This window comes from Sphaerodactylus townsendi, linkage group LG02, assembly GCF_021028975.2.
Source record: "Sphaerodactylus townsendi isolate TG3544 linkage group LG02, MPM_Stown_v2.3, whole genome shotgun sequence".
Taxonomy (NCBI): Eukaryota; Metazoa; Chordata; class Lepidosauria; order Squamata; family Sphaerodactylidae; genus Sphaerodactylus; species Sphaerodactylus townsendi.
Window position 1 is genome coordinate 26566625 of NC_059426.1, and position 13034 is coordinate 26579658.

At 44.4% G+C, this 13034-nt stretch overlaps 1 protein-coding gene across 1 annotated transcript in view; it reads right to left on the bottom strand.

Moving 5' to 3' along the window:
• Positions 1–2080: 2080 nt before the first annotated feature.
• MTX2 (metaxin 2) overlaps positions 2081–13034 on the bottom strand; it is a 54297-nt gene continuing 43343 nt past the window's right edge. Inside the window, exons 5-10 of the mRNA XM_048486653.1 lie at positions 11779–11855; positions 7554–7646; positions 7110–7148; positions 6603–6728; positions 3944–4020; positions 2081–2558 (exon numbers count right to left, since the gene is read on the bottom strand). Coding sequence (XP_048342610.1) covers positions 2369–2558; positions 3944–4020; positions 6603–6728; positions 7110–7148; positions 7554–7646; positions 11779–11855 — 602 coding nt within the window. The 3' untranslated portion in view covers positions 2081–2368. The remainder of the gene's footprint in view (positions 2559–3943; positions 4021–6602; positions 6729–7109; positions 7149–7553; positions 7647–11778; positions 11856–13034) is intronic.

Here is a 13034-nt window from a genome sequence, read left to right on the forward strand (position 1 = left end):
AATCATCTCTGAAACCGCATTTTTTGTTCTCTTCTTTGAAGTACTGTTAATTGAAAATAAGTAACCCAATGACATATTTTCCCTTGAACTGTAATTTGATCTCTGGGCTTCAATTTAATTTCCTTATCCTTCTTTTCTATGGTATCTCAATACCTTAGCTAATTTTTTTCATCACTATTTTCTTTTATTCGTAAGACTTGTACTTTTAACACTTTTAACCAATGCAAATGGTTCTTTCTCCCACCCTGGATATAAGAACATAAGAAAGAGCCTGCTGCAGAGTCCATCTAGTCTAGCACTCTGCTACTCTCAGTGGCCCACCAGATGCCTTTGGGAGCTCACATGCGATGTATATACTCCACTTGCTTTACTACCGTCAGATCCTCTGAAGATGCCAGCCACAGATGCAGGCGAAAAGTCAGGAGAAATGCTACTGTAACACAGCGATAAAACCCGGAAAACCCATGGCATCCTAAAAATTCCATTCCTTTCTACATTCTTTCTTTCTTCTCTGGAAAGTTGGGACTACAAGGGTTTCCAAGCCCTCACTGCACCAAAATGGCACTTTGTTCTCTCATCGGCTCCCTCTCTGTGTCTTGAAGGCGTCTTCTACCTCCAGTCACAAATCCAGAAGCAAAGTTCACAACACCAGACTCTCCCCTTTAATCTGGGGAGGTTTTCACTGGTTTAGGCAAAACCCTTGGGAGTTAGTGAGGTTTCTCTCCACGTGGGAGAGACATGCAGCCCTCTTTGGTCTTGACCTGAAAGTCCTCTTAGTTTACCTCCTTAAATTTTGCCATTATCAGACAGGAAGGCCATCAACTAAAACCGGCATGTAATTAATACTGTTTACAGGAAAACTTTGCAAAGTATTCTGTTAGCGAAGCTCTCGTTTATTCCACACATAAGCTATAGGTTATCATATATAAAGGAAGAGTTCACATCTTTACATGACTCATATCAATATTCTTAAGACAAATGTTATATAAGAAAGAAATCCCAGATATCCAGTCACCTGGACATATAGGAAAATTCCTTCCTGACCTCTTATGATGATTGGCTGGCTACCAGATGGGAAGCAGAAGGACATTTTTATTAGGACATCTCCTTCCTTCCTTCCTTCCTTCCTTCCTTCCTTCCTTCCTTCCTTCCCAACGAACGTCTTGTCTTTCAAGATGTCAATCACATTCATTTGAAATAAAGGCAGGGGACTTCAAAGTTTTCTGTTGGGGGGTGGGTGGGGAAAGAGACGTTCCAAACCTCACAGGATTATTTGTTGCCACAATTGTTCTAGGGAGATATTAGAAAATTTATATCTATAATCACTAGAAAAATCTAATTTGTAATCTAAATCATGTTAACAACCTGGCTATAAATGTATAGGATTATTAGCTCCTGAACCTAGTACTCTTTAACCTACCAATAACTCTTTCAGCTTCTACTGTGTGTTTTTCTCAGTTATATTTGTAGAATACAATCATATGCCGTTGCAGCTGCTTCCTTTTGAGATGAACTTAGCTCCATTTGCACCAGTTTTCATTTCCTGCATTCGCTGAAAGCACAGAGTATTATTAAACAGAACAGAATCAAAATGAATAGAGGGTATGGGAGTTGACCCAGGTGCTCTCGTCAGGTATTTTTACTTACAGGATGCAGGCGCAGCAGCTGTAAATCCAAGAATCTTGTACCACATTCTTCACTAGATGTTGCATGGAAAAGTACTGCAAAACCTTCTATGGTAGCTAAACTGATGAATACCTAGCTATCACTGAGTCCTAGAGCTTTCCAGTAGCTTTATCTGTAAATCCACAGAGGTGTTAGGGTTTACCAGCTAAATTCATATTTTGTTAGAAACAGAACATGGTTAATCTAATTGAAATAGTACAGCCAAGGAAGAGAGATATTTTCACTCTTACTGCTGTATGGATGGGTGGGACATGTCAAGAAAGACCTCCCATGGGTTTCCCTACTAGGTTTGCCCCAGAGGACAGTGCCCTGGACTGATCTTAAATCTTGGACTGACTGTTACGTGCAGAGGTGGCCCTGCTTTGGTTAGGATGATAAAAAACGACAATATCAATACAGTCCTTGTAAATTTTATTGTAGTTAAATCTTAATACAGTTTTGTTTCAAGGGCACTTGAGAGTGATTCACATTGCATGCAGGCTACTATAATGAAAAACTCCAGTAAATTTTGTCTTAAATACCAATGTGTTTGCTGAATCCAACACGGGCAGGTCCTTGGGGGTGCGGGTGGCAGTTTCAAACACAAGAGGTGCAACAAGAGGTTTCAAACTCACGGCTAGTCTTTGTTAAACAATATAAAATCAGAGCTCCCATTTCAAAACTTTGACTGCCACACAACCATTCAGCTTAACAACAACGGCTTGAAAGTTGCATCTCCGGCGCGACCCTCGAAGTAGTGCTGTTCTATTCTTCTGCAAAACGATATGAGGTTACTGTAACTCTTCACTTTTTCAGAGAGCTCATCACTGATCAGTTGGGTGGTAAGTATCGTGAACAGATGTCCAAACACCAAAGCGTCTAACTCAGTTGGCCTAGAAAGGGAAACAAAATACCCTAAAACACACAAACCAACCAACCTCATTTCATATGAAGCATCTGTGGTGCGTTCTTATATTGGCTGTGATCCACTGGGAAATATCTACTGGCAGAACTGATAGCTCACATGGAAAATTCTCTACAGAAAAAGTTTATTTGCATACGAATATAACAAATAAATAAATATCTGAGCTTAGCTAGCAATGCAATCCTAAGCAAAGCCACCTCTGTCAGAGGCTGATGGGCCAAAAACAGCAGTGTGGAAACGGCGTGAAAATGGTGTAAAAGAGTTTATACCGTGTTTCCCCGAAAATAAAACAGTGTCTTATATTAATTTTTGCTCCCAAAGATGTGCTATGTCTTATTTTCAGGGGATGTCTTATTTTTCTGTGTTCTGTTCGGCGGGCATGCTTCCAAACAAATACTTTGTTTCGTCTTACTTTCGGGGGATGCCTTATATTTCACACTTCAGCAAAAGAAGCAGAAGAAGCAGAAGAAGAGTTTGGATTTATATCCCCCCTTTCTCTCCTGTAGGAGACTCAAAGGGGCTTACAATCTCCTTGCCCTTCCCCCCTCACAACAAACACCCTGTGAGGTAGGTGGGGCTGAGAGAGCTCCAAAAAGCTGTGACTAGCCCAAGGTCACCCAGCTGGCGTGTGTGGGAGTGTACAGGCTAATCTGAATTCCCCAGAGAAGCCTCCACAACTCAAGTGGCAGAGCTGGGAATCAAACCCGGTTCCTCCAGATCAGAGTGCACCTGCTCTTAGCCACTGCTCTTAGCCACTACGCCACTGCTGCCCCCTCTACTACGTCTCTACTACGTCTTATTTTCAGGGGATGTCTTATATTCGGGGAAACAGGGTACTGTTTTCACACCGTTTTCACACTGCTGTTTTTGGCCCATGTGCAATCAGTGGGCTTAAAATTGCACTGTCAATTATTTTAAGCTGTCCTGAGCCCTGGAATAATTCAAATAAACAAATAAAATTCCAGAAGCGACAAACTTTTGGGAAACTGATGTAGCTGCAACTCTTTATATTGCATGTTTAAAGGTTGCTTTGGTACTTCATCTTTTGGTCACAGTAGACTCTGTGCACCTACCCCACTGGATCCACCCTTTCAAAGCTTCCTGAAGCTGCCTGAAGTCACCACTGCCACTATTTGGTCAGAGAGCTGAGGGTAAGAGAAGCAGCAAGCCATACCCTCTGTGATGCAAGGAAAGCATAAGGCCCCACTCCCCCAAAGTAACAGGGCTGAGTTAGGGGGCTGTAGAAGAGGCTCTTCTCATATGTTAGGGGAAAAGTAGGGTTCCCCACTCCTCTTGATTCACAGCAATCAAGGACCGGCCTTTCCCCAGTGAAAACTATATAAATAAACTTACTTTTTATTGAAGAAATACAGCTGAGTTCCAAGCCTTTGGGAAAGGGCCTGACAACACTGGTCAACATCTTCTAGCACCTGAGGAGCAAGAATACCAAAAGAACAGAACATGGGGTTTTTTCTGGGTGGGACTTCAAGGATAAGATGACAGACCCAAAACCACATGTGAGCTGGAAAGTACGGGAAGGCCGCCATGAGAATGTTGATCGGGTTTTTTGCATGACCATTCGCTGGTTCAGAATCCCAGGAGAAATGCATTTAAAAGTGTCTATTTTTCACATGTGAATGCCCACTGCTGGAAAAAGGCTGCAAAGCAATTAAAGCGGTACATGTGATCTTGGCCTCAGGGGACAAGGTTTAGGGGTTCAACACAGCTGCAGAAACTGGAATGTTTGCATTGAAATTTTTTGCTGGATATTGAAACAATGGTGCAAAACAGCTGCCAGTACTCAAAAACGTATTTCTCCATGAATATAACTCTGAGTTATGGTCCTTCTTATTGCACAAATGTTTTATTTACAAATACCAAAGAAATATCAGTTTGTAAAAACACAAATGCTTATATACACCACTGCAAAAACGTACATACGCACATGCACGCGCACAAACACACACATACAGTGGAACCTCGGTTTTCGTCGGTAATCCGTCCAGGAAACCTAGGCGAAAACCGAAACCAACAAATCCAAGGAAACCACTAGCAAGCAATGGAGATGCATGGGTCGTCATTTCTCATTGCAAAATTAGCATGCACGCACCGACAAAAACTGAAGCAAGTGGCAAAAACCGAGACAAAATTTTCACGGAAAGAATTGACAAAAACCGAAACCGCTGAAAACGAAAACCAAGGTTCCACTATATATATAGAAGAGGAGTAGAAGAGTTTGGATTTATATCCCCCCTTTCTCTCCTGTAGGAGACTCAAAGGGGCTCACAATTTCCTTGCCCTTCTCCACTCACAACAAACACCCTGTGAGGTGGGTGGGGCTGAGAGAGCTCCAAAAAGCTGTGACTAGCCCAAGGTCACCCCGCTGGTGTGTGTGGGAGAACACTAGTCTGAATTCCCCAGATAAGCCTCCACAGCTCAGGCAGCAGAGCAGACAATCAAACCCGGTTCCTCCAGATTAGATACACGAGCTCTTAACCTCCTACGCCACTGCTTATATATATAAAACACTTTTTATAAGAATTGCTTAAAATATGTACAAGAATAATACAAAAGAGTGATGTAAAATGTGCAAATATATCGTACAAGATTATCCAGAACACTTGGTAAACCGGCCCTGCCCACAGAGCAAACTCCTCCCCCTCAGACATCATACCCCTGAATCTTCAGACAAGTGTACATTTCATTCTCAGCTCTCAACTCATCCACCTCGATGCCTCCAGCCATTCTCTGACTTCTAACAGCCAGCATATTAATCAGGGTAGGGGAAGGGGTAAAGCAATAAGCTTGAGTATCCAGCACATTTGATTAACCAGCAGCCCCCATTCCCTATGAGTGCTGGATAACACAGTCTACCTTATGGTTACAGCCTTATGTCAGGATGCAAAGACTGTCGTGTAACTGCCTGGGTCTACTTTACTCTATCTGCAAAACTGTGTCCTAAATTTTTTGTGTGTATGTGTGTAAACATGAGGTACTCTCTCTCTTAGGAACTGTTCACAAGTTAAAGCTTATTTGCTGTAAAAGTCAATTAGTGCTATTAATTAGGCAAAAGTTTTTTTAAAAAAATCCTAATATTAGAAGATAACAAAAATTGGGGATAAACAAGATGGCACCTGCTGTAAAACTTGTGTGAATCAATAAAACACAAAGGAGGCACATCTCTGCTATTGAATCACTGGGGCGGATCCAAACCCCCATGAACTGAGTGAGTTTATGCAAGTGGGTCTTTCCTGCATTCCACTTCCTCAGGCAGCCCCCCCCCCCCACACACACACACACACCCCGCAAGCAGCGGCTAAACATCAAAAGACCTTCAACAGTGTGCCCTATGCAATGCAGCAAGAATGTGCCACTGGCCAAAATCGACTCCTCCCTTGCATTTGCACGAGCAGAGCAAACAGTGAATGGGGCAAAAACCCATGCGATTGAGGGCGGCAGCAGAAGGCTTGATTGATTCTTCCCTTATTATGGAGTTCCTTGCATCACATGGTCCATGGTTCAGGAAGGTCCTTTATGATAATGCTGCTATTGTGTTTTTGAGGGATTTTAATGTTCGACGTTTATAATTTGTATTTTATCGTGCACTGTCTGCTATTGTACACCGCCCCGAGCCCTCCAGGGGTTGGGCAGTCTATAAAATCTAATAAAACAAAACAAACAAACAAACTCTCAGTAAATCTTTTTGGGAAGGGTCACGAGGAGCTATGACAGACACCTGCTTCTGTAATCATGCTCCATTCACATGAGCGTGGCTGCAATCCGGTGTTTTGATTCACAAGACTAAATCGAACACCCAGGCAAACAACTAATCACCACACGACTGACAGACATGAGACTTTAACTGTGCACCCATGCTGTTCTCCAGAGATCTAAGATCGAATTCAAAGAAAGCAGGACTTACACGAACATTGTGTGTGCATATGTGTGCGTGCGTACGTAAATGAAATCATTATTATTCGAAATGTTCCGGATTGAGACATTAATGACTAACCTGATCGAACGATTTGCTGCCCCAGCCAATAGCTTTCATCTTCCGCTGGACCTCCCATTGTTTCTGATAAGCCAATATATGATTCAGAGGCCAAGGATAAGGAGAGCCATATCGGGGATGAGTAATCTTTATTTAAGCAAAAGAAAAATGGCTCGTGTTATTTTATGCTTGGGAATAAAGCGCCGTTTTACAAAATGACTGGGGCTGCTATAGCTTTTATGGTCGTGGCACTGTTTCGTAAGCTATGCCGGGCAATTATTCATAACTTTCAGCTTTTAAAAAAGCATTTAAAATTATATTAAAACACATCCACAGTGAAACCAGTACATCCAGTAATGACAGTGAGCTCCCCCCAAAATGTATATGCAAGCAAAATTAAAGCAAAAAAAAAAGTATCATTAGTGGTATAAACCTCTATGTTTCATTTATGAGCAGGGACTTCCAATTGTGAGCAAAAGTGTTTTCTCATTAAAATTTAATTAAGATAAATGCTGCAGAATCACTCACCTCCTGGACTGTAGCATCATCACACCACTGAAGATACAGCTAGGAGAAGGGGGGAGAAAAACCCACATGCTAAAACTTTGTGTCATGCTCATTCCTTGCAGCTGTGCCTACCAGTAGAACATCTCCCCCCCCCCCCACCAAATAAGTCATTAATAACAATAATATCTGAAACACAGAAAAGGACAGGTTTGCCAGTTGCCTTGTGGAACAGGCATCTCGTTCCACAAAAAAAACCTGAAACTGAGGCTGCAATTGTAAACTAGAAAGCATCTCTCTTTCTGAGTCTCATTGTTCATCACAAACTCCCTCCCTTATGTTTTAGAAGAAAGAAAAGCACACTGGCTTGCAATATTACAAAGAAAATAGCATTCCGGTCTCCTGCCCCCATCCCCCCCATATCATTTATTTCACAAGACTGACAAAGTACTAGTGTGTTTGCCATACCTCTGCTGTCAACAGCATATTATTGACCAATTCCATGTAGGCTTTCATCTCTGCTTTTTGGACTTCATCCAACCCGTCACTAAGTGAATGGCCCTAAGGCGGGGGGGGGGGGGGGGGGCGACAATCAGGATTAGGAAAGAATAGCAAAAATGATCAGTTTGGGTCCCTTTCAAAGCCCACCAAAGTCCAGGCCTTTGGATCACCCGAGGGGCTCAATACATCATAACCAAGTGTACATTATAAACAGTTTTGCAGCCCATGAAGACAATTAAGTTTTACAGAGGAAACGAACTACTGAAAGGTAATGTTTCGGCAGCAAAGCAAAAAAAGAACGCGCTGGCAAACGGCATCTCTGACTATAGATCTGTTGATGTACTTTTCAGCTGAATAGCCTTTGCAAACAACCAGGACATCTTTGTAAACAAACGACTATGGATTGCGATGATAATGCAAACATCTTATAAAAATATGCTATTGAATGCACGGGCATTGATTTACAAGGCTAAAGAAAGAAACAAGAGTCATCGTGAATGTTGACAACATGCAATTTTAAGATTCAAACAAAATGAACTTTGGGGAGAAGCCAAGCAACACGGGCATCTCACAGGTTTGTCGAAACAGCAGGAGTCCACGTCTGGACATCTTTTAGAAAGAAGGTAGTATTCAAAGGGATCCTATGTGGGAATTTCCCCCCAAATACCAGGGGTTTGGCTGCCTCACCTTCCCCACTGCAGCCCCCTGAACTGCCCAAGGAGTTGCGGGGGGGGGGGGGGGGGGGAACAGATACATTACAATATGAGCAAAAGTGGGAGATCAATAGGGATGACCAGATGGAGGAAGGGCATTTCCACATGCAAGGTTCTTTTGATCCCTGTCATGACTTATTCTCAGTATTTGGGCGAAAGATGGACCGGCTGACATTATTTATTATTAGTACACACTTCCTTATTTAGGAAACAATTCTATTTTTTGCTGAAAAACTATTGCTTTTAAGCCATTTTAGAATTCTCTCTCAGTAGTATCTCAACTCTCTCAACTAAAAAAGAATGACAAGCACCTGTTGAAACAAATGAGATAAAAATCCTCTGCAAGAGAGGTCATTTGAGAAAATTAGCCAAAAGGTTCCAAAAACCCCCACATACCGTATATACGCGTGTATAAGTCGACCTGAGTATAAGTCAAGGCACCTAGTTTTACCACAAAAAACTGGGAAAACTTATTGACTCGTGTATAAGTCGAGGGTGGGAAATGCAGCAGCCAGCGGCACAGAGCAGGGCGCCGCCGCCATTTCCCCTCTGCCCCAGGGAGAAGGCAGCCGCCTTTTCCTGGGGCAGAGGGGGTTCCCTGCACAGAGCAGGGTGCCACCGCCTTTCCCCCTCTGCCCCAGGGAGAAGGCAGCCACCTTTTCCTGGGGCAGAGGGGGTTCCCTGCACAGAGCAGGGCGCCGCCGCCATTCCCCCTCTGCCCCAGGGAGAAGGCAGCCACCTTTTCCTGGGACAGAGGTGGTTCCCTGCACAGAGCAGGGCGCCGCCGCCATTCCCCCTCTGCCCCAGGGAGAAGGCAGCCACCTTTTCCTGGGGCAGAGGGGGTTCCCTGCACAGAGCAGGGCGCCACCGCCATTCCCCCTCTGCCCCAGGGAGAAGGCAGCCGCCTTTTCCTGGGGCAGAGGGGGTTCCCTGCACAGAGCAGGGCTATCGCTATTCTCTGCCCCAGGGAGGCAGCCTTTTCCTGGGGCAGAGGGGGTTCCCTGCACAGAGCAGGGCGCCACCGCCATTCCCCCTCTGCCCCAGGGAGAAGGCAGCCGCCTTTTCTTGGGGCAGAGGGGGTTCCCTGCACAGAGCAGGGCGCCACCGCCATTCCCCCTCTGCCCCAGGGAGAAGGCAGCCGCCTTTTCCAGGGGCAGAGGGGGTTTCCTGCACAGAGCAGGGGGAAGGCAGCTGCCTTCTTCCTGGGGCCGAGGAGGTTCTCTGTTTGGCGCCCCCCCCCCCCCCCCCACAGCGCCCCCGACACTTACTTTAACAAACGGAGCAGGCTTGAGAAGAGGCCTCCTGCTTGTGTTCTCTTTCAGACTTCAAACGACTTGGTGGGAACTACATGTAGTTCCCAGCAGGCTGTTTCAGCCTGGAAGGGAAGACAGGCAGCAGGCCTCTTCTCAAGCCTGCTCCGTTTATTAAAGTAAGATCACTGACTCACTTATAAGTCGAGGGGGGCATTTTTCAGCCTAAATAAAGGGCTGAAAAACTCAACTTATGCGCAAGTATATACGGTAACTGCCTGTATGTGTCTGCCTGTGCCATCTAGTCACTGCTGACTTGTAGGGTTTTCAGGCAAGAGACAGAACAGAGGTGGTTTGTCATTGTCTTCCTCTGCATAGAGGCCCTGGTATCGTTTGTTGGTCTCCCATCCAACTACTAGCGAGGACCACCCCTGCTTAGCTTCTGAGCTCTGATGAGATCAGGCTAACCTGGGCCATCTGGGTCACCGCCAATAACTGTCTAACAGCTGTTAAATAGCCGATACCTTCAATTGCACACTTATCTCCAACCACAGGAAACTATTCAGACATATTTTAGTGTCATCTAAAACAGCGCAAAGAAGTTACTATATTAACAGTGCAATCATAAGCAGGTCTAGTCAGAATCTTGCTGAAGTCTACACAGGTGGCCTTACTCCCAGATCTGTGTTTTTAAGATTGCACTGTGAATCACAGGTACATGTTCCATATGTCTGGGAAGTTCAAATTAGGGGGGAAAATATGTATCTAAAGAAATGCCTTAAAGGGAAGGAACAAAATCAGAGAGCGCAATCTTCAGAGCATGACATCGCCTGATTTTTCCAAAAGTTTCCCTTTTAGAAGGAGTCTTTACAGAACTTCTAAAATCCCTTCTGAATTTCAGTGTGTTACAAAGACTCATTGAAGGCACTCCTGCAGGGACTCCTGAAACAGAAACTTATGGAATGCTACAAGTGCATCTGTGGATGATATATTTGTGTCCCTCCAGACTTCAGACAGAATAAAAAGAGAACATTTTAAGTTGCTATTTTAACAGAATAAAACTGCACCACGAACCAGGTTTTCACAAGAGGTCCTATCCTGAAGATCAAAAACATGAGGCGTATGAGCCTCATATGTAAGAAAGGAGTTAAGGGCATGAAAAGATGGTGAACTCTTGTGGGCAAGACTTGAGAAGAAAAACTCTAGGAATGTCTCTCTCTAAAAGACTATCAGAGGGACTGGAAGCCTCTTTCTCCGTACTGGTGCGGATGCCTTACAAAACCCCAAAAAGTTCTTAGTACATTTTCATTATGAGACTTAAGAATAGGGGTCTTCAACCTTTTTGAGCTTGTGGAAATCTTTGGAATTGAGACTTGGCATGGTGGGCCCAGCAGGGCTGGCACAAAATGGCCACCAGATAAGGTGGAGCCAGCCACAAAAATGCCCGCTGCAGGATACCTTCAGCCAAAGTGAAGATCCTTGTGTTGTGCTGGCAGCTGTTGACCAAGCAAGCTTGTACAAATCTGCACAGACAACTTGATCTCCAGTGGCCAGTAAGTCAGACGCCTTGCTAGGCAAAAGTCTCTCTTGGCCCCACCCACTTCTAAAAGCACTTGGTGGGTGCCAGGACAGATGTCAGCAGGCACCCCATTGCCGATGGGAACCACATCAGATATGCAGTTTTAGAAGAAGCTTATTCAGACTACATGATGTTACCCAGAGGTGGGATCCAGCAGGTTCTCACAGGTTCCCGAGAGTAGGTTACTAATTATTTGTGTGTGCCGAGAGGGGGTTACTAATGGTGATTTTGCCACGTGATTTTTGCCTTAGTTACGCCCCTCCTCTCGGCAGTAGCGCGCAGAACTTGAAGCAGTCTAGAAGGAGGTACACCGGCGTGCGTGGCAGTCTGCACCTGCGTGCATTCGTTTCCCGCCCAAGGACCGGCGCAGCGGCTGCGTCCTTGCCACAGCCCCACCCAGGAATGCCCCGCCCCTGTAATGCCCGGCCATGCCCCCATCGTGCCCCACCCAGCCCCATTGGCGCTATGCCACAGTTTGAATCTCACCACCATGGGAACCTGTTACTAAAATTTTTGGATCCCACCACTGATACCTCACCATCACAGTTCTGATTTATTAAGCCACCAAAACAATCTCACAAATACAACTTTATTAGTACAGCTGCTAATATTTACTGAACTAACAAAGCAGTTTAGTATAGGCTCCTTACCTTTGCTTTTACAAACTGAACAATGGGACCAAGTTCAGAAACTACTTGATTTCCTACATGAATAAAGGGAACTTTCCCTGCAAGAGAGAGGGGAGGGGAAGAATAGAGAGTATATTTTTAAGACTTGCTACTTAATCAGAGTACAATTTCAGCTCACTGGGTTAACTGTCAATAGGATGTTGGCTGTTATTCCATGGAAATCAGAGGATGTTCAAGAACAGGAACTGTAAACGTTTGGACCAGAATATCTGCCTTCAGCACTAATAGAAAAAAATGCAGTTTTCCCTCCAGGTGATTGTGGTTGATCCATCTCAAGCATTAAGTCTACAATGTTTGGGTTTTAAAAAAAACACGCAAAAACCTTACTGTTGCTTATCTACCTGCTTATGAGTTATAAAGGCTGATTAGACAGTGAGTGCAGCACAAAAATAGTTTAATAAATTGGAAAGTCACAATGGGTATCACAGCTGAGATGTGTTGGAATGTAAAGTTCACTTCTGCATAGAGATTCTCTCAGGACACTCAAATTTGGAGGGAGAAGAAACGCACACAGGCTGGGATTCGAATTCCAACATGTATCACATTTTATTATTGGTAAAGTCCAACCATCAACAGTAACAACACACCTGTATGCTCCCCTCGTTCCCTTGGAATACAGCCAATGTACAGATCCAGAGCTAAATATCGTACATCTCTGACATCTATCAAGCAACACCGTGCATTCATGTTAGCACGCCTTGACAGCAGCTGTTACCTCTGGGAGATACCTTCGAATTCTCAAGCAATGAAGACTATGCTGCTGTGGATGCAGATTACCTGAAACTATATCCCATATCCTCTTGGAGTGCCATCTTCACAGTAGCTTGTGTGTGATTTTAATCCACCCCTTGTTGCTTCCAAGGCTTACCCATTCTAAATTCCAGACTACTCGATTCTTGTTAAGTGACTGTCGCCCACTGACCACCCTGGCTGTGGCTAAGTTCTTGGAAAACATTTTAAACGTTAATATTTAAATGTTTTTAAATGACTCACAATATATCTGTAACTCCCGTGTCCCATAAAAGGTTGAATTGAATTGAACGACACACCGACTTGAGAAAAACAACACGCCAACTTGAGCCAGCCAGTTGCCAAATCCCCGTACCAAGTCATTGCTTAGACTTGTGGGAGGGGCCCAGGGAGGAACAGTCTCCCTTCTTCCCTCTAAAGGTGTCCTGGTATCTCTTAACCTGGTTACCTGCCAACTGAGATGAGGG